We start from the raw sequence: 22,722 nt of genomic DNA, 5'->3' as shown, positions 1-22,722 counted from the left end.
CAAATTTTCTTCCGTGAACATTCATGTTTTTATTATTTTTTATGATAGAGAGATTGGTTCTAATTGTATCACTAATCAAATGCATTATCTGTCCTTGGGTATGTGAAGAGATCTCTGTCAGAACCGGCACAGCCTCTGCACAGGCCATCATGCTGCACTGCTTAGCATTTTTAATCTATTCCAAGCCTCATAACAACCCTGCCAGGTAGATATCATACATGGTCATCACGTCAACTTCAAAGAAGCCTGATGCACAATACTAAGAGAAGAGAATTATAAATTGAATTCTGAGAGTTAAAAACAAACATCATGAATCAGAAAGGACATAGACAAAGTGGCCTGGAAATTCACATTTGCTCCTGGTCCAGTTAGACCAGGTGTCTCCACACAGCTGAAATAATAGACAAACCTTATATGTTAGGAGAGCATGGGACACTATTGTGGGATATTTTGATCACATTCTGACAGTAAAGTTTGCTTTGAATCAGAGGGTGGAGCTACCACTAGCAATCAAAATTAACCATAGAGGTTTTGGAGGACTGAGGACAGATAAGAGACAGGAAGTAGTAAGGCAGGGCTGAGAGAGCATCTCAGCCTCTTTGGATGGAGGAACGGAAGAGATAGGAGGTCACTGGTGGCTTCTCTGCCACTTCTCTGATCATTCAGGTTCTTACCCCAGTATCTGACTCCCGGTTTTTTATTGACAAAGAATAATTAGATAAACTCATCAGAACACAAGGACACAGAGGCAAGTGTGGACCACATCCATTCTGTGCTCTTGCCATGCTTCCTATCCCATTGGCTGACAGATTATAAAACTTCTCTTTGGCCTAGGAAGTGGAACCAAGGTCAGGAGGGATCTTCTGGGATCAGAAGCATCTTTTCTTGGGATCGCTGTCTCAAGATATTTGGGCTATAGTGCTAGGGTTCTTAAACCACCCTGTTCTTAAGCTTGGGAACACAGAGTCTGACCTACTTTCTATGCACGTCTGCTAATGAAAAGATGATCATCTCAATGGACATCAATATTCTTGTCCCCAGGGGGTCCCCAATCATTCAGTTCTGTAGTCCTGTCAGTTATCATTACTCATGGTATTGATTGAACTACAATATATTAATATACTACATATACTTAATATATTTACAATATATTAATAACTACAATATATTATCTGGAGATCAGAAGGAAAAGCCAGCCACTATATTAAACACAGAAGTCAGGCAATGGTAGCACACACCTTTAATCCTAGCATTGGGAGGCAGAGATTCATCGGATCTCTGTGAGTTCAAGGCCACACTGGGAAAAGAGCCAGGTGTGGTGGCACATGCCTTTAATTCTGAGCACTAGCTAACCATAGAGGTCTGGAGGTCTGTACAAACAGACAGGAAGTGATAGAGCTGGGCAGAAAGAGGAAGTGATGTAGCTGGGCGGAGAGAGGAAGTGAGATAGCAGGGCACAGAAAGGATATAGGCATGAGTATACAGGAAGTAGCTCTCTCTGAGAATTTCCTAGCAGTAAGAATAGCTGGCTTATTTCTGCTTCTCTGATCTCTCAGTTTTCACCCCAATATCTGGCTCCTAGTTTTTAATTAAGACCTATTAAGATTCATCTTACAATTGTTCCAAAAGGAATTAGGTTCCTGTGAGTCTTTGTTTCAGTTAATTGACCAATAGACCCCTTTATTTTATGTGTATCTCAGTTTAAGGGCATCTGATTTAGTCAATATTGTTGATGTATTACTGTTGAACTGTAATGTCTGAAGGAAGTTTATTTCTACACAAATCACACCCCAGCCTTGTTGCACTTAAGAACACTAGACAACATTCTAGTATTAGACAGGAGGAGCATTTCAAATAATGAAAACAAGAAAGAAATGAAAACTAAAACCAGATGGCACTAAGTAGACTACTAAAAGGTCACTTATGTGTTTACGCTGTGAGTGCTGAAGGGAAGCAAAACCTTGCCTGGGTTGACCTCAGCTGGGAATTTGCATAAGTAAATTGACTTCTTTTCTCTCTCTTTTCACATCTATAAATAAAAAAATGATACAAACGCTGGGCTATTCAGCTACATAAAAGGCAGAAGCCGGAGGATCACATGCTCAAAACATGCATGGACTCATTCAGGGAGTTCAAACCCAGCCTTGGTTACTTAGTAAGATTCTATCTCTAACAAAGTAACACACACACACACACACACACACACACACACACACACACACTCACTCACTCAATGAATTGGATCCTCTTTAGCAAGTAGATGAATTAGGTGAATTTAAAAAATTACAGAATCTAAAAATAATGAGGATCAAAGTCTACCTCAGGTAATAGATGTGGCTAACAGAAGCCTGACTCTGGTAGATGCACCTGCTCTTGGTGTGCTGACAGACCAACTGTTAGATCTGCAGAGCAGAGGCCAGGGAATTGTGTGTGATCTACAGTGGTCACCCTGCGGCCTAAGGCAGTATACCACACTCTTAGTGAGGCTCCTCCATGCTATCTCTTTTTCTTCTACACCAATGGTTGGCAAACCTTAGCATGCATCTGAAGGCTTGATACAACACAGGTTGCTAAACCTACCCTTAGCATTTCAACAGAAGATCTGAAGTAGTGTTGTAGAGGTTTCATTTCTATTACCAGTGATCCTGTAGCGCTCATGGTCCAAAGACTTAACTTGTGTCTACATTACAGGCTCCATTGCTTTCAAGATAAAGCCCAAAGCTAAAAAGCATTGAGTAACTTTCCCAGAGTTTCATGGATAGCTAGTAACTGGCTTCCAAACATGAATATGACTGAATCCTCAATCAGCTCTTCCCATTTGTTCTGATGTAGTTTAACACTACCATAGCATTTCAACCACAGGTTTAGTTCCAGGATGGTCTGTGTGATATATTGTATCACTGTGGAAGCATTGTTTCCTAGGTTATGTCAACTTGACACAGCTAGAGTCATTTTAGAAGAGGAAATCTCCAAGTGAGAGGAAGCCTCCACCAGATTGACCTGTGGGCAAGCTCTGTGGTTCATTTTCTTGCCTGATGATTGATATGGGAGGGCCCAGCTCAATGTATGGGGTGACACCCCTGGCCTGGCGGTCCTGGGTGCTTTAAGAAAGTAGGCTGAACAAATCATGACAATCAAGTTAGTAAGTGACCCTCCTCTACTGCCTCTGCATCAGTTCCTGCCTCAGGCTCCTGCCTTGAGTTCCTGCCTTGACTTCCCTGGGTGATAGGTTACAAGCTGTAAGATGAAATAAACCCTTTCCTTCCCAGGTTGCTTGATCATCGTGTTTTATCACAGCAATAGAAACCCCAAGACAAAAACCAATAGCTTGGCTGTGGATGCTGGGCCCATGGCAGACAGGGTTGAGAGTAGAGGAGAAAGGAGACAAATTCCTCTCTCCATTGCTAGGGGATAACTCATGCTTGATAACAAGTCAAGATATCTGATTACAAAGCCACACAAAGCAGTTATCATCAGGTAAACTTATCGGTGGATTTTGGTTTGTAGGCGCTAGAAAGAAATGGTTACACACCCTGGAATAAGGATCTGATGACAGGATTCCCTGCACCCCCTGTTGGAACCTGTGTACGATGCACACTAGGCTTCGAATACGTGTGAGCCAATAAAGTCAACATGGGGAAGGCCTTATTTAAGATTTCCTGCCAAGTCCCAGAGTGAGGAGGCCCTTTAGAAAAGCAATCGTCCTCTCAGGAACCGCTCCCAGGACAGCAGATCGACTAATTGCACTGGATCACGTTTAAGAATATTTCTCATATTCCTTTTGTAGCAGTATCCCCTATTTCTGTTTACCTACGTTCGGATTCAAGCACATTTTACCACTGACTGATGATGCCGAGAGATTCAATGAAATTGTGAGAAAGCAGAAGATTTCTGCTAATATTGACACACCTGAAGGTGGATTTGATGCAATTATGCAGGCTGCTGTGTGTAAGGTATGGTGTGTGTATGGGGGGGGGGGTCAGTGCTCCATCCTATTAACATAAATTTCATCTCTTATTAACCAACCTGCTTTGGGAAGCTTAGCTAATTCTCTTTCCTTTGATCACCACATTTCTACATTTGATCCTTTTCTTAAAATATAAAACTTCTGTTAAATATTTAATCTAGTTATGTTGAAGTGGGAGAATGTTTCATATGTCTGATATTTGAATAATCCAAGTATACTAATATAAGGAAACTTTGGTTCAAAGATCAGATTAGTTGTTTTTTTAATTAATTATGGTAGAAAAATTGAAGGCAGAACATTAATAAACAAATTTAAAATGTTCGAGTCAGTAAACAGCACACATAATTACATAACTATTGTAGTTAACCTTTTTTTATGATGTGGGGCCTTGTTCATGCTAGGCAATCACTATACTAACTCTACTAATGACCTACATCCCCAACCCTTGGCTTTGAGAGGCAGAGTTTCATTACATAGCTCAAGATAAAAATCTGTTGTTTTGAACTAATGAAGTCAGGATCAGAAGCCACGTTGTCTGTGCCACCCTGTCAGGACCAGATCATCCTTGACTGTTTGAGGAATATTAAGGAGGATGGTCGCCCTATCTAAACATTAATCCAATCGTGGACAATACTGAAGCTTCTAGAAGGCAGAAGGGTGAGGAGTTACAGGAGGAAGGGAAGGATAAGGGAGGTGAGGACAGCCAGCAGGAGTTTTGTCCAAAGGCTTCCTAGACTGATGTTAGTTCTGGGAGATCTCTGCTCAGACACAGACTGCAATCTCCACCAGCAGGACCCTGGGGCCATCTTCCATCAGCAGTTCTTGTACTTGTATTAGGTGTATAATTCTCAGGTGACATCATTAGAAATACATGCCTAAATGTTGGGTGACATTCTAATGAAACGGGCTTAGTTTATAACCAATTTTCATTGCATTTAGCTTGAAATTAGAATGACTGTGACCTTCCCTACTACCTCCTCTCATTTCTTCCCCGCCCCCATGAATTGAAAATGGAACAATAAAAAATCAATAACTAGAAGTCAAGATGAACTCAACACTACTTACAGTGGAACTATTTTTTTGTGATGCAAAAAAATTTGAAGGTTGTCCAGGAAAAAGCAAATGCTATGAACTTCATGTCTTTAACAAGCTATAAATTTACTATAGATAAAAAGGCTAGAATGGGCTATCCATCCATACATCGCTCAGAATCTGAATGTTAGAAGCTGCACAATCCTCAATTCGGGCCTGCCCATCTCCATACAACCTATGGCTTCCTTCTCGCTCTAGGAAAAGATTGGCTGGCGCAATGACTCACTCCACCTCCTGGTTTTTGTGAGTGATGCCGATTCTCATTTTGGAATGGACAGCAAGCTGGCAGGCATTGTCATTCCCAATGATGGGCTCTGTCACTTGGACCACAGGAATGAATACTCCATGTCAACTGTCTTGGTATGTAACCTGCACACTCTTTAGCTTTCAGAGCCACAAGTAGACCCACGTGGTGACAACTGCCATGAAACCATATGGAACCACTCACCCACTTGGTGAAAGCGGTGTATATTTTCCATTTTAGGAGCTAGAAATTGCTCTCTTCTGCCTCACTTGCATTGCAGGTTCCACAGAGTGCTCAGGTGACCTCCACTAGGTAGGCGGTGGGCATGTGTTGAGAATTTAAATCAGCTAGGTCACAGGTGAGCCCAGAACCTCTCCAGCTTCAAAGAGATCATGAGGCCAACAAAGAACAACACAGATAGCTTTCTCTTCTCAACCACAATGGTCCAGGTCAGAACAGTACCACTGAGGGCTTTTTGAGCATTGTTATCCCACAACCGTGGTGCTCTTCTGTTTGGAACAGGTAATCAAGTACTGCTTGGTTGGTGCTTATTAACACTTGGCTTATTTTCTGTCATTGAAAAATGCTGGTAACATTTAAAATATAAAGAAAATCTTAATGGTTGTCAAACGAGGCAAAAATTTCAGAGGTCTTTGCCCTACATGGTCTCATCTGATCTTCTGCAGGACTCTGTGTCTAACTGCTATTTCCATGAACAGACCATGTGACTACCAGGGTTGTAAATGGGATGTCCTGTACTCAAGAAACTAGGTGGATGTTTAAGACCCAGAGAACCCTCTTTGACCTCCACTAGTCCCAAAGCAGTCTGCTCATTTCCCCTTCATTCACGGATGTCTTCATGCACATCTCTGTACAGCAATGTGTTTGCTTGCTCTGTCCTTCTCATGGTGCTTTCCTCAGAACCTGGGCTGGTTTCTTACCGTTATTTCCTAACAGCTCAGTGCCTACATCACAGTGCATGCTGACAAATATGTGAGATGGGAGGAAGAAGCATTGACCTGGGAAAGTCCTGTTAGCATATTTAACACAGTGGGAAGCATGGCTCAGAAAAGTTAAAGGACCCATCAACTGATGATAATGGGAAGAACACTAGGAAGGAGAGGGGGAAAGCCCGGAATTCCAAGGTCAATTGAAAAAAAAGGGGAAAAAAATCTATTAAAAACTATTTTATGCAAACTCTACTAGTTCACAAATTTAGGCCATTCTTTGACCTGATTCTGGACTTCAATCTAGATGTCTTTGAACGGTATTATTCTCCACACATACACGGTCTCTAATCTCAATCTTTTCATGTGAGAATCAAAGTGATTATTGACAAAGTTTGTCTTTTAGTCAATGAGGTTCCAGGAAATGGGTCCTTTTGTCATTAATTTATCGAATACCCCATAATAGAATTATTGAAAACAAAAAGATCATAGACTCAACAACATCCATTACCTAATATGATTCTCATTTAATAAATGTTCAGCTCATTATTTTGAGTAAATTACTGCATAAGCATGGAAGCCACAGGCCATTTCAATCCCCCTGAGTCCTTTGGGTTATTTTTAGTGTTGAAAGCAAAGCTAGATTCCCAGGACCACCAAATAGCACCTGTTTCTGACCTTGAGTTTTCTATAGAATTATGAGCACTAGAGTAACAGATCTCATTAAAACATAAAACAGCATCCTCTGTGGGTTGTATGGTATAATAATGGCTCCATGTGAAGCAGAGGACAGGTGTGTACCCTGGAGGCAAGGAGGACCCAATGGGAAGGGCCTTAGGCTTCAGAGTAAAGGGTGCTTAAAGTTTGGGTAAATGAAAAGCAAATGACACTAAATGTGTCAGACCAAGGAAAGATTCTGTTATCCAATATCTCTACTAATAAAAACCCAAATGTGGGGCTGGAGAGGTGGCTCAGTGGTTAAGAGCACTGGCTGCTCTTCCAGAGGACCTGGGTTCCGTTCCCAGTGCCCATATGGCACTCACAACTGTCTGTAACTCCAGAGGATCTTGTACCTTTGTACAGATATAAAAATAAATAAATAAATAAATAAATAAATAAATAAATAAATAAATAAATAAATAAAAGAAATGAAAAATATATATTAAAAAAATCCAAACATGACAAAAAAAAAAAAAAAAAAAGCATCCACAGCCTGAGCCACAGCTGGGAAGTTCCTCTGACTAATTTAGGAAAACAAATACCATTTGCTCAACTTGAACCTTGTTCTTAATGATGGCCTCAGACAGAAATGCTCTGGGAGTCCTGAGAATATAACAAGGTACCACTCAGTGAGCAGAAGGCTTCGTTACGAACTGCAGTCGTCCCATATTCCTAGTTTAATCTGCCGCAGGTTACCCCTTTTTCTACACATCATCCTTGTGCATTATCCACTTTTGGAATCACAGGGGAAGCAAATGTATTTCATGTTTTCTAGACTTGGAAAGTAAATTTATCTGTAAATTTGCTAATGAATAACTTCTTTTGTTTTTAAAATTATTCACATCACTTGAGAATAAATGTTTCCACCCCAGAAGTACAAATTGTTTTCATTTGTGCTGTAAAAAAGAGTGTAGGATCCCATAGCACCAATTTATGACATTGCCAAGGTGATAAAACCAACCTCGAGAACTGGTGTGGGCCTGTCTCAAGTCAGACAGTCAGAGAAATTATAGTGTGTTATTCATCAGCACTCCATCCCTTCCTCAACCTTCATGTCGCCTCATCCAATTCCAGTAAGAGTTACAGGAGCCACCTCCCAGCCTACATCATACATCACAGTCTACCCACCCCGCCCCCTAGTCTAACAGTCCTACTTGCTACTGAGTGCCACTTGGGGGAGATAATATGACACATGAGAAGTCTTGAAGTAAATTCCAAGGGGTCTGCTTAGGAGAGAGAGGACATGATGTAGTATACTGCCAGTCTCCATTCTTAGGACTTACCTGAACTTACAAGACTTGAAACAATTCCCAAGCTAAGTAAATAACATCGCTAACGAGTGTTTCCTTAGAATGACAGATAAAATGCCTGTGAATATTGACTTTCTTAACTGTGAAAGGAACTTTTTAAATTTTACCTTTTATGGTTAAGATTGTATTTTAAATCTGTGTATCAATTTTAGGAATATCCAACGGTTGGTCAACTCATTGATAAACTGGTACAAAACAACGTGCTACTGATCTTTGCTGTAACCCAAGAACAAGTCCACTTGTATGAGGTAAGTAAACAGGATTGGAGAAATCCCTTCAAGGAGATTTATGCATCATGAAACTCTAAGGTTAACTCTGTGACTCACACTCGGAAGGGCTGGTGGATAATCATTAACACATACCAAGTAAACTGAGTGCTTGGCAAAGCTCGTTCATTTGCTGCTTAAATTTTAGATAACAAGCATGGAGGGCCAGCAGAAAGTGGGGGCATACATAGTAGAACAATAGAAAAAGAGTTGGGAGTAAAGAGGTAGGTGGGAAGAGAGTACCACTGAATGTAGGTGGGGTCCCTTACTGGCATTAAAACAGCATTTCCTCCGACAAGGGATTAAGAGAGAACAGGGACGTTATGAAGAGTGTGAGGACACCAACTAAGTATTTACGAACATAGACTCAAGCAGAGAGGCAACTCAAGCTTTTGAGAAGCCGAAAGTTAAAAGAAAGACAGTTATTAATTTGAGCCAAAAAACAACCCCCCATCCCAGCATGTAGTTGTGTTTACAGTTCAGACGTTTGGAAGGAGGCACCAGTGTGGAAAGGGGAGTTTTTCATTGGATTTTCAGGTTGCTTGCAAACCACCACAGAAACTGTAACGTGCCTGTGCAAATTTAAGATTGCTGTGGTCTCTTTACAGCCTAAGGAAAGCAAGATGTCAAAACGCTGTGAACAGAGATAACAGCAAGGGGCCTCTTGAAAATAGGCAGTTTCACAGAAAAGCCTGGACTGCAGAAAAATGCAGACATTAGATCGTGCTTTCTATGTAAAAGTGTCAAATACTCCTCAATTCAGACTGATTTTCCCATCCCTTTTGAAAGGGCCTCTTAACATGCTTGGTGACTTTGGAGGGCATACTTTAATTTTTTCCCAGAAGGCTTTGATTAAATGTACTCACTACTCAGAATGGTGTAGACCATGAGCTTGCATCAGATTCTATGGAAAGGATCCAGGAGGAGATGTTATCTTGCATTTTTAATGAGAGGGGGGGTATTGTACTCCAGGTGAGAGAGCCTTCTGCTGCAGACTAAGGAAGTCCCTTGCAATCAAGCTCCACCCTCGAGGCTTCTGTTTCTCGGTCCACCTGATCTGGATATTTTCTTAAGGCTGCCTTGTATAGGATCCAGGTTTCCACTGGTTTTTAAGTAGCAGAGTGGCAGTAAAGATGTGTTTTTAAACGCCCTCAGCACAATAGTGAATCTACCCTGCCTTTGATCCTGAAGGCTAAAGCGAGAGGACCCCAGGGGTCACAGCACCTCCTCCCCAGTGGGACTGTAGTTTAGAAGCCGGAGGGGGAGCCGCACAGAACTTGCCTGCAGAAGGGAGTCTGGGGAATACGATTGATGATCATGAACATAGACTCACATAATTCATGTTGGTAACAGTCTTTAAGACCCACCGCTCGTTTGGACGCCTCCCCCAAACCACCATTAAGAAGACAGAGGCGGATGAAAAATAACTATGTGGCGAAACAGAATCTGTTGCATTCAAGTTAGTTGCATATGGTTCCCCTGTTGCAAAAGAAATGATCATTTCCAAGGAAAACACCAGTTATAGCCTGCCTCTAATGTAACAGCAGGACATTTATTTTGTCTGCCTACTAATCTCATTATGAGGAGAATTTATGTTCTGTCATGATCTGTGGTCTCTGCCATCCGGGCGCCACTAAATTCAAAGGGACATTTTCAGGGAGCTGCAACCCAGCAGTCAGGTCCGCAGCCTGCTCTGACTGGTGTCTCCTTGCTCTGTTTTCCTTCTGATGACCCATCATGCCATCTGCATTAGGGGGCCAGGAGGCAGCTTAGTCTAAAGATAATGACAGCCACATGTACTTCCCTGAAGACTTCACATGGCGTGAAAATGCTGATCTCTTGTTTTATAGATGATAAAAACAGAAAACCGACCAATAGTGGCCTGTGTTTCTTTTCCACTATTTTCCATTATTTAAAACTCTTAGAACATGCCCTTGTGTGTGCTGGAGGCCCAGGCAACACCATGTGTGGGGTAGCTGTGAAATAAAGAACAAAAATACCCAAGAATCATTGAAAAATAAGCCAGCAGTGGGATAAACTGAGTAGCCAAGGGGGAGATCTAATGGAAATTCCAGAAGGTGAATTATTTGCCCGAGTTATATAATAAGGATAGTTCCTGGCCTGTACAGCCTGCAGGGGATGGATGAGGTTCAATGGCAGCTCTGTCTTGCAGCAAGTAAGATTTATGTTGCCCACTCATGGAATTCAGGAAAAATGACTGTTGTTTCAGCCAGCTGGGCAGGATGCTCTGGACGGCCCAGGTGTGGGGGGCTGCTGCACACTGTTGCAAGGCTCTGAACAAACAATGGAAGGGGTTCAGTAAGCAGTTTCTTTTCAGTTCAATATGACTGCAGTGTGCACCCCAGACTCCAGCAAACAGACAATTAGGAACAAACTTATTATTATGAATAGTTTCTTGTCTGTCCAATTACAGGGTCCAAAAGATAATGATAGATAATGGGCTGAGCACTAGGTAGTATATTACATCCCAGTCCTAAACACCATTTAAAATTCAAGATTTGATTACCCAAGCTAAAAAGAAAAAAAAAAGTTTATACTTTTTTAAATGCTCACTCTTAATTTATGTTACAATACTATCAGGTTCTTAAAGTCCAACTGTCTAATTTGAGGTGTCCTTCCTTCCTAGTGAGATACTGAGATAAAAGCAATTAAATCAGTATTTTTACTATACTATCTAATCATGTTATTAATCGCCTCATGTTATTTGCAAGGCTTTACACTAACTATATGTTTCCAAAATGTCTGCACCTGGCTGGAAGGATGCCATGCGTGGAAAGATAATAGTGATGGTGGTTACGTCAGTTGAGGCTGATGGTGCTATGCTAAGTCCATCTGCAGCAGACATCTTCAGGCCAATCACTGTCTACGGCCACCCTAACTGGTGTCCTGGGGTTACTAAGACAGAGGAGCATGTCTAAAGCATGAGCACACAGGTAGATTAGGTTCTTATGCATTCAAAGGAGGACCCTTTCCCTTATAGACAAGAATCAGCTACTAGATCTCTGAAGAGAATGTGCCTTACACCTCTTCCTGTTTAGGCAAAGTCTCAGTGAAGTTGTTAAATGAATATAAAAATGCTATAGAAGCATCTGTCTTTTTTTTTTCTATAATTGGGTCAAATGTTCTAAGTAGGGACTTGGAGATTGATGTGACAAATATATGTGAAGGTTGAGGATGTCTGAGCACATAGAGCAAGCGCAGAGCACCTGGCTGTTGACAGGATGCTCTGCCGCCTAAGCTGTCCCCTTTGTCACCTTCCATCCTGGACCCAGATGGTGCCAGAGAGGAAAGCAGAGCCATACCATCTGTCTTGGGACAGACCTGCTGGAGAAGTCCCACAGCCTCCCTTCCCACTGGGGCGAGGCAGGGAACCCCCTGAGTGATTATCCACGGGCACACATTATGTCAAACAGCAAGTACAAAGAGCAGTGGTAACACGCCACCAGCCTCGTGTCCTGCTCCGCTCATGGACGTCACATGCCATCCGTAGGTCTCCATGTTTCAGGAACCAGTAACCCCAGTTTCCTTTCTCCCCTTCTGCCTTTGACTACTCACTGTAGCAGAGAGGATAAGGGAAGGCAAACGAGGGGGAGAAAAATAAAAAATTCAACCTCCTTGCTGCTCATTAGTTGGTTCAATTGTTTTGTTTTCTAATGTTCTTGGTGGAAAAGACCAAAACAATTTCAGTTCCATGGAAATCCCTTGATCTCTCTTGCCTCAGTGTTTATAAAATGAAAAGACTAGGCCTAATGACCTCCAATTTTTAACAGTCGGTGACCAGTGTTGGAACTGGCCACGAGTTCTGATGATCGCCACACAGATAGCGAGGTTCACTAGCTGTACTTCAGCTGATTTTAGGACCTACTCTAAGAAGTTATTCCCTATCCTCTCAATCTCATGCTATAATTGGATATTCCAAACTTGGGATTTTAGTGCAAATAAAATCGTCTGGGATAAAAGGCAATTTCACGATTATGTGACATCGCCATGGAGTTAATAAATTGCTCTCGATTCAAGTGTAATGGGGAAGATTTTTGATTTCTCCTTAATTGACGGTATCTGGGAACAAAGTCTGAGGAGAGCCAGCTGCCTACACTTTTCTCATTAACTGAAACATCCCTTAGAGAGGGAGGATTTGGAAATAAGACTCATGTCCTCAGATTACTGAGCATCTACTGAATAATGCTAACTAGTAAATCTCAACTCTGCCCGACCATCAGTAGTCACTGTCAGCTAACACACAGACTTTCCTCTTAAAGAATCCGAAGGCTCGTACTTCAGAACATTAACACAAGAGAAAAGAAAGACAAGGTCTCAAACAGAGCCTTCGTGAGATCCTCTGCTAGGTCTTCTCAGATAGGAGCTCTAGTCACTACACAGTCTAAATGTTTGAACATTAGCCTAACACCTAGAATGTCCAGTCTATCGGTGGGCAATGATGCCACTGACTACATAGTCACACATTCATTCATTCATCGAATGTCTCTTGAGCATCTAGGAACTAGGCTAGAGTTCATGATCACAAAAATAAGGCACCAATGTCTGCCTGAAGAAGTCTCACACATCACTAACAAATTTGTAAATCAATTATTAACCTAAAAAGTAAGATGAGAGCATTATAGAGACCCAGAGGAGAGGAGAGAGGAGGGGGGGAGGGAGAGAGAGAGAAAAAAAGAGAGAGAGGCAGAATTTTGCTAATGAGTTCAGATTTTTTTTTCTGTCAGTCAGTGGTTTTTATCTATTCATCACCTTTGTTAGAAGAGGTAGCAGATTAATTGGCGATCATAAAACTGGTTTCGATGCAGACAATACCTAGCCTTTTCCCTTGTGGGGGTGAAAGCGGAGGCCTGGAGATGGCATGCCGCAATAACCATGGCAATGTAGGAAACCATAAGAGGCCACCTAGAGACTAAGAGTTTTCCACTTACTTTATCACTTACTCTCCATGTGTCACTACAGACCCCAAGTTAGCAAAGCAAGTTGTATGTGACAGAACTTAGACCCAGATAACTAGAACCTAGAGCCTCAACCACTGGGAAAAGTCACAGGTGAACCCTGAACCCAGGCTGGGATAGAGCAGAGTGCAGCGACTCCTCATAACTAGGCCACCAGTCAAAGGGCCCTTTCAACGTCAGCTTTAAACACCCCTGTGAAGGCACAGAGCCTGAGGGTAGAGCAGAGTCTGACAGAGAAGCCAGCAGAGGAACTCTTGAAATGACAGTCCCTCAAGGCCAGGCAGTGTTTGACTATCACTGTGGCTGTTAATTTAGGTGAATGAAGTACGTGTAAGGATGAAATGAACTCTCTGATTCTTCCTTGCAGTGGACAGAGGCTACATAACCAGCACGATGTCATTGGGCTGACATCTACACCCCATCTAACACACTCATTACCTCTGGTTCCAATAAAGAGACAAAATGGGGAGGGGGGTCTACAAAGGCTATAGCTTTATTAAGTTGACACAATTTAAGCATACAGGGTATACATTGGACAGCGCATATCCACTGATAAGTTTCCCCCAATATAATAATGCCACCATATTAGCTCATGTTACAGAAGGAAAGCACTTGTGTGCAATTGCACACTGACTAACCCCCATCTCTGTCCTCCCTCTTCCTTTCTGTGAGGTGACCAGGATCTTGAACTCACCATTCATCGTTCTTACACTTGTTTTCATACTATATAATAGGCACATCCATAACTGATTCTGTATTAATGGCATGCCAGCACGTTTCATCGTATACATTTAATTTCTACCATTTTCTCTTTACTTGATTGAAGAACTGAACTCAGTAACCTACAAGAGTTAACAGCCAATGATGGATCTTGGGAGAAGAGGAATTCTAATGGCCTGGGTGTGGAGGTCGTATTTTTGTTATATTTTCATGTTGTGGTAAAATACACATATGGTATAAACTTTAGTTTTTAACTCATTTTTCAGTGCATAGTTCTATGGCGTTAAGCACATTGACCTTGCTGTGCTCGGTGGTCTGTGTCTGAGGCTCATCCAGGGAGATGCCTGTAGTGTCAGTTGACTCCATGCACATTTTTTTCTGTAATTGAGAGCAATGAGTCACATGCAAGTGAGCAGGACTGTGGATGTGTCACTGTGCCCATCCCTACACTTATATTCTCCCTTACGGATCCACACATCTCTAAGTGAGGCCCCTGGGTGGCAAAGAAATGGCGTCTTCCAAGTTACCTAGTGTGTCGAGTTACTACTGTATTAGATACTCTGTTGCCGGCACCACAGTTACTATTGTATCAGATACTTTGTTGCCGGCACCGCAGTTACTATTGTATCAGATACTCTGTTGCCGGCACCACAGTTTCTATTGTATCAGATACTTTGTTGCCGGCACCATACTCTGTTGCCGCACCGCAGTTACTATTGTATTAGATTCTCTGTTGCTGGCACCGCAGTTACTATTGTATTAGATACTCTGTTGCCGGCACCACAGTTACTATTGTATTAGATTCTCTGTTGCCGGCAGCACAGTATAGAAGTGTGAAAACCAAAACAAAACAAAGCTACTCTTTGTCTAGCTACAAAATTAATGCAACATTTGCACAAAAGGGAGGGAGGCAGTGAATTGAGGAAAAACAGGAAGAAAAAATAAGGATCCCACATACACCAACCCCTCAGACGGAGCTAACCACTGCTGACATTTTAGAATACATCTTCCTTCCTCTTTCTTTGCATGTATTTGCATATTTTAACATAATTGCTACCATACTGTACATATTAAGTATGTTGACTTTTTTTTTTTTTTTTTTTTTTTTTGGTTTTTCGAGACAGAGTTTCTCTGTGTAGCTTTGCGCCTTTTCCTGGAACTCACTTGGTAGCCCAGGCTGGCCTCGAACTCACAGAGATCCGCCTGGCTGTGCCTCCCGAGTGCTGGAATTAAAGGCGTGTGCCACCACCGCCCGGCGTATGTTCACATTTTTAAATGAGTTTATATGTTTATAGTCTTAGGAAGGCATAAGAACTAAATTGTATGTAGTTGTACATTAATCACTCTTATTAACAAAAATAACATTAAATGAAAATCAAGGTTATCCTATAATATTCCGAGCCTATGGGTTTTCATATTTATAGGATTTCTGCTGTAAAATAAAAGCAAACTGAGCCACGCCTGGTGGCAATAGTCTGTAATCCTAGCTCGGTTAGAGGTGGTGGCAGGAGGGTCACAAATTCAAGGCCAGCCTCAGTGACTTTTAAGTGCATGCCTCAAAATAAAAAATAAAAAGAGGGCTTAGATGCAACCCAGTGGCAGAATACTTGCTAGTGTCCATACAGCCCCTGAGTTCAGTGCTCAGTATTACCGAAAATAAAATATTTGTTCCCTCTCACGATTAGCCCCAAAACTGTCCAGGTAAACCATTTCCCTTCCAGACTTACTTATTCACATATTCACATCCTGTGTGTTTTGTTTTTGCATGGCCGTATTTTAGCTTTTAAACCCAACTCATTATTTTTGGTATCTATTTTCACATCACTAACTGGGTTCCTTTGCTGAGAACTCCACTCTCTGTAGACACAAATAACGATGTGGAACTACCCGCTCTACGCTTTCTCTGGGTGTTCCCGTGGTTGTAATGACTCCTGTGTGTGCGTCACTGGTAGGATGGGTAAGTCCCACCAGTGCTTGGGAGTATTACATATCTTAATTTCAAAAATGTACTAGAAAGAGCCTAATATTTGTTGCCCCTGCAATATTGAATCTTCAGAAAGTAAACAGAAAATTTTTTTTTAATCTGCTGAATTTGAATAGTTTGGGCATACTTTAGTCATTGTTTCAGGGGCTGGAACACTTATTTCATAGGATTAATAGATTTTTACCCATAAAATATAGAATACCTAGTTAAAATTGAATTTCAAATAAACAAATAATTTTTTTAGTAAAAAAATATGTCCCATGCAATCCTGATGATACTCTTCTATTAGACAAACGTTCAGTGTTCTAATGAAACTCAAGTGTAACTTGCATACTGTTGCTTCTGTATCACTCTGATGACAATTCCTGGGGAAACAGATTACAGAAAGACAGAGTTGTTCTGTCTGCCAGTGTCAAAGGTTTCAGCCCATCATGGTAGGGAAAGCATGGAAGAGTCTCATGTGGTGGGAGCATGTGGAAAGAGTATTCACATCACAGAAGACCAGGAAGCAAGATGAAGCAGAAACCGGAAGCTGGTTACAACCTTCAGAGGCCCCTCTCTAGTGCCTTATTTCAGGCAGCCAGTCCCTCCACCCACCTTGACCCCACCCTACCCCCTGATATCTCCTAAAGGTTCCACATCCCTTGACAAATAGCACCAACAACTCTGGAACAAGAGTTCAAAGCATGAGCCTGTAGGAGACATCTAAGATTCAACTGTAAGAACTCGGCATGCTCTTTTTTCTCTGGAAGTCTATTAGTAAGGGTCATATAGTCATCTAACCCTTATGAGCCATGAGCATACAACTCTGCCATACTATGTGAAGATGCATGGGCTTCTGTTATGATAAAAATGGATGACAGGTTGTGGTGCTTTGAATAGGGATGGTCCCCACAGACTCTCATGTGTTTGACTTCTTGGCCCATAGGGAGTGGCACTATTAGGAGGTGTGGCTTTATTGGAGTATGTGTGGTCTTTTTTTAGAGAAAGTGTGTCCCTGTGGAGGTGGGCTTTGAGGACTCATAGGTGCTCAAGGCACTCCCAGTGTGACAGTTCACTTTCTGTTGCCTGTGGGTCAAGATGTAAGAACCCTTAGCTCCTTCTCCAGCACCATGTCTGCCTGCACACTGCCTTGCTTCCCACCATGGCAATAACAGACTAAACCTCTGAAACTGTAAACTAGCCCCATTAAATGTTTCCTTTACAAGAGTTGCTGTGGTCATAGTAGAAACCCTAAGATGCAGGTCATAATATGCTCTTTCCTTCAGTCCAGTTTTTATGTGCTTTATACTTAACAAGAGCAGATCTAGGCACTGGAGGAATATAGAATAAAATGCAGGTTCTGTCCCCTTGGGCTTAGTCTATTGAAGGGAAGTAGACAACAACAACAACAACAAAAATAGCCAAGGATGACTTTTAAAGGTGCTGCTGAAGGAATGCAAAGGAATAGTGTTCAGCACTGAAGAATACTTAAAGGGAAAGACTGAGATTTTCCTTGGAGAGGATCTTCAGGGAAGACTCCACCAAGAGGTGTTGAGACAGCAACCAGAAGGTTGAGAAGACATCAAGAAGAGGCATGTGCAAAGGCCCTGGGGCAGTAAGCAATTCATACTCAGAATATATGAGAAACAGAATAAAAATGTCCAAAAGTCGGTCAGCTTGAAGTGACCCAGAGAAGAAGGAGATAGAGATGGTGGGAGTAACTGGAAGCAGGCTCATGGAGAGCAGACACTCACAAAATACCCCCTTTGTGGCGAGACAGAGACGTACAAGTGTATGACAGGCTGACTATTCTGTATGACTTACAGATCTAAGTCTTAAAGATATAGTGTCCTTATTTTCCAAGTCACAGATTATTCTTTACCCATGGTTCTCAATCATTGGTGCTTAGTAGAGTTGCCTAGGTAGCTTTTAAAAAGCAGAATCAATGCCCAGGACACATCCTGGTTAAACCGACACCTCTGTACTCAGACACTGGGCTTGGTGTCTTCGCATCTCCTCTGTATAACCACCCATTCTGCGCCTTACGAACATGCAGACTGATTCAGTGTCTGTTATGTCCACGCCTCAGCATGTCTGACAAGTCCCCAAAGAGATGCTGATGCTGTGAGCCGTCTACAGCCCTTGAAGTGTGGGGGCTGCTGGCTCTGCAGCCGTCCCTGTACACACTCTGCTTGCTATCATTCCCTGCAGAGCCTTCCTTCCAGTCACCCTTCAAGTTTCATTGCCTGCCCATTGGTTTGCAGAGCACACAGGCTGTCACTGAAGCCCATCTCCCTTTCCATTTTAAAAAGGGCTTTCTTTCTAAAGCTTAGGGACCTGGGACATGCATTCTGTAGCCAAGGCGTGCCCTCAGCTCTGAAAGCAGGCCGCTAATCTCATTACGGGGAGCTATGAAGTGTCCTCGATAACAAATACTCCACCCGGCCCCTTTGTTCTCAGAGTCTCCCTGCCCGATGCCTGTTTGTCTCATAACAGTTTGCACCGTGGTCCATTCCTTTTTCCTTATCACAGTGACTGCTCCGAAGCATTCATTCACCTGTGTGCCATGGCTTCAGGCTGACAAGATAATTACATTCTGGGCAGACTGAGAGAAAGACAGGTAGTGCTCAAAAGTTCCGAGGCCGACTACCTAGTCATTGCTGGTACAGACTTCAAGATCAAGCACCCGATCTAATTAGCACACTCCCAGCCTGCCTGCCTGCCTGCCTGCCTGCCCGCCTGTGGAATGCTGACATGGAAAGCCTGAAGGCAATGCAGATATCCTGCAACCCGGAGACAGATAGTCATGCCACCCTTTTGCCAGAAACAATTACATGTTCTTCTTGGAATCTTGGGTGTCCTGGTAACAGAGTGGAGCCGGGGGGTAAACTTTTGCATAATACAGGGAGCCCTGCATTTACTGATAATGAACATGAGAACCAGGAAGATAAAAACCCCACAAGAATGAAAGACCTCTGGAGAGGAAACATTTATGTCAGCTGACCCAGGCCCCAGCTCTGGAAGAATCCTGCTTTTCCACAGAAGCAAGGCTTTACTGGTGAAGAGCTGTTTTTCTTTGACCAGATAAATAACAGAATACTGGTTCCCAGGAACCACCCCACCCCACCAAATCCTTTCATTCCTTCCTGTATTTCTTTCAAGATGCAGCCTTTGAGTTTGATGGTCATAGCAACCACAGACCTTTCTTCTTCTGGCCTACATGCTTGCTTTGGGTAGGAAAGTGTTCTAAAATCCAAGTCGCTAAGCAAGCATATAAGGCATTAAGATCTTAACTTTCTAATGAGATGCTCATGTTCATTTGCTGCTGGCATTTGTACCCACCCATTCCTCCCACAGCGGCCTGATAGAAGACAGTGAGCATTGGCCTAGAGCCACAGTCTGCTCCTACCCCTTAGACCACGGTGCCTGGGCAAAGTCCTGCCTGCCCAGATTCCACTAAGGGTGTAAGGCTAAAGGGAACAAAGGAACCATGCTCTGTGTTCTGAATCATGTCCTCCAGAAAGCTATGTTAGGGATCCAACTCCGGTTACCACAGATACGACCTTACTTGGAAGTAGGCTCATTGGGGGTACAATTAATTACAATATGTCACACATGGACTCTTAATCTAACATGAACAGTGTCCTTTTATGAAGAAGAAACACAGAGTGTCAGATACTTGAGGCAAAAATGCCATGGGGCTGTGGAGTTAGAGAATGGAGGGGTGCCACCTGCAAACCAAGGAATGCTGGGAAGAGGCAGCGATGGGCGAGGGACACAGCTCAGTGGCAGAGCACTTGCTTAGCATGCACAGGTGCTGAGTTCAGTTTCAGTAAGGCATGTCTACACACACATGCAGAAAAAGACAATGACAATGAGAGAGAGAGAGAGAGAGACAGAGACAGAGAGAGAGAGAGAGACACAGAGAGAGAGAATCCAGTTGTAGGTTTACTCATTGGTCTTTTTCTAATTTAACAGTGACATCATAAAGTAAATACAGTCAGTGGGCACCTGGCGAAAGTGGTCTGGCTAAGAGATCTGGTGCTATCCGAGGTGGGTTCAGCTCTGCTTCTTGGTGAGATTTCAGGAAAGTCAGCTGAATCCTCTGAACCTCTGTATTTGGCATCTAATCAGGGATAATTATAGTCTCCAAATAATAGTGTTTCTATGAATAACAAAAGGGACAATAAGGCATGAACGTTGCTCTTGTTATTGTCCCAATGATGTGGGAGGTTCTAGGTACCCCTGCCCTACCAACAACATGGGGTCCTTGATTCTGTACAGCAGTCCAGGTTGCCTCCTCCCATGCACGCAATCCTCACAACAGCAGATACCCTCAAGTCTAGGAGCACCAAGATTGCAGGTGTCTGAAGGGTAGGAAATACTTGGTGATATCAGGAGACTTGTAAGGACCTCCCAGCCCCATAGTGAGGCCCCTAGGTTGGTAGCTACAGTTAAGGAGACTTGGTCCTGAGAAAGGGAAAGGCCTGGGAAGAGACAGAGGAGGTAGCCATGCATGCTGAGGTTAGCCTGATAATGCCTCCCATGGCTCATATCTCATGTAGTGGGACTCAGGTAGGAGCTGAGTATAACTTAGTACTCTCAGAACCCTCCACAGTTGGAATGATATAGCCCAGATACATACCCTTGACAGCATCAACAACAACAAAGGTGTCTCCACACATATGTCTCCAGATAGTCATGCGTTCTTTGGCTCTGCCTCTCTGAATTCTGTATGCCTTGGAGTAGAGTCAAAAATCATACAGTGTGCTTGTGTTCAACCCCCGCAGGTCCTGACAACTCTACCCCCCTCCCAGTAGACAAGATCATTGTCAGTTGTTTAAGGTTTTAACCTTCCAATCGGTGCACTTTAGCATTCTACTGTGCTGTTAATTTCTGTTCTAGAAATTTAGGTGCAGAATGTTTTGTATGTATCTGTTTGCTACTTGCATATTCTTGCTTTTTTTAAAAACAGGGTTTCTCTGTGTAATAGTCCTGAAATTCACTTTGTAAACCAGGCTGGCCTTGAACTCACTGAGATCTGCCTGCCTCTGCCTCCCGAGTACTGGGATTAAAGGCATGCGCCACCATTACCCGGCTGCTTATTCTTATTAAGATATCTTTTCGTGGTGACAGGTAAGAATTTTTCACGTGTTCTAGAGCCAAGCCCTTATCATTTACATCTACTACAGACATTTCCCCCATCTTATGGCTCTCCAAGAGTCATCTTTTTGAGAACAGATTCTTAATTTTTAAAATGCTTTTAATTTTTAGAGAAGTCTATGTTCACAGCAAAACTTAGTAGCACGTGTATTAATTACCCATATAGGCCCCTTCCTGCACAGGCATAGCCTCTCTCATATTACCTGCCTACCTCAGGGTGGGATATTTTAGAATAAAAAAGCCTCACTGTGTTGATTCAACACTGTTGCCCCAAATCTGTAGTTTCTATTAAAGTCCACTCTTGGTATTGTTCATTTTCTAAGTTTTGGCAAATGCATAAGGATATGTATCCATTTTGGATTATCATACATATTGGATTCACTCCCTGAAAGCCCTCTGTGTTCTGCCTGTTCGCCCCTCCTCCCCTCTTTCCCTCCCTCCCTCCCTCCCTTCCCATCCCTCCCTTTCCTTCCCTCCACTGACTGATCTTTTTTTCCTGTTCCGGGGACTGAACTTGGGGTCTTGCACATGGCAGGTGAGTGCTCTCCTACTGAGCTGCTTGCCCACCTCAGCTCCCTTCTCACTCACTCCACAGTTTTACTATTTCCACATTATGTATTTGGGGTAATATATTATGTATCCTTTTGCATGGATTTGCCCACTTGGTAATATCCCTTTAAAGTCCCTCGCTGTCTTTGCCCGCCTCCAGCATTCCTTTCTTTTTATTACAGAGTAACAGACCACTGTCAAGGTATACACAGTGTATCAATACATTCACCTACTGAAATGTGTTTTGGTTGCTTCCAAGTTGGGGCAATTGTGGATGTAGTTGGCATATAACACACATGCGCTGGGTTTGGGGGGAGACAGTTTTCATAGTACTTTAATACCAAGGAACTTGAGGGTTGGATATGGGCAGAGTGTAGTTTGTTTTGTATGAAAGAACCAACCGTTTGCTCTGTGTAGTTGCTACACCATTTGACCATCCCACCAGGAGTGAATGGGAGTCCCGTTGCTCTCCAGGGTGCTGAGCATCTGATGTCGGTGCTACAAGACTTCATTTCTTCAGGGGGTGTGTCATGATGGCTCACTGTGGTTTCCTTTGTATTTTCCTGGTGCCCTGACATGGAGTGGATTTTCAGGTTCTTCTTTGCTGTCTGCATCTCTTTCTTTGGTGAGGCATCTGGACAGGTCTTCAACTCCTTTTAGAATAAGATTGTTCTCTTGTTAAGTTTTAAGAGGTCCTTGTACTCATACGTAACAAACCTTTATGTGATGTGTCCTCTGGAAGTCTTCTCCTTCATCTGCAGTTTGTCTGCTCATCCTCTTAAATTGTCTTTCACACATCAGA

General features: G+C 42.7%; 1 protein-coding gene across 1 annotated transcript in view; it reads left to right on the top strand.

Annotated features, from left to right (window-relative positions):
- Positions 1 to 22,722, top strand: part of Itgb6 (integrin subunit beta 6) — an 81,107-nt gene that overhangs the window by 14,359 nt on the left and 44,026 nt on the right. The window contains 3 exon segments of the mRNA XM_052725585.1: positions 3,788 to 3,953; positions 5,258 to 5,419; positions 8,433 to 8,528. Of these exon segments, the coding sequence (XP_052581545.1) occupies positions 3,788 to 3,953; positions 5,258 to 5,419; positions 8,433 to 8,528 (424 nt within the window).

Source organism: Peromyscus californicus, unplaced genomic scaffold (assembly GCF_007827085.1).
Source record: "Peromyscus californicus insignis strain IS unplaced genomic scaffold, ASM782708v3 Scaffold_7__1_contigs__length_154581171, whole genome shotgun sequence".
Lineage (NCBI taxonomy): Eukaryota > Metazoa > Chordata > Mammalia > Rodentia > Cricetidae > Peromyscus > Peromyscus californicus.
The sequence above is the reverse complement of the archived record's forward strand: the minus strand, read 5'-3'. Positions and strand labels throughout refer to the sequence as shown.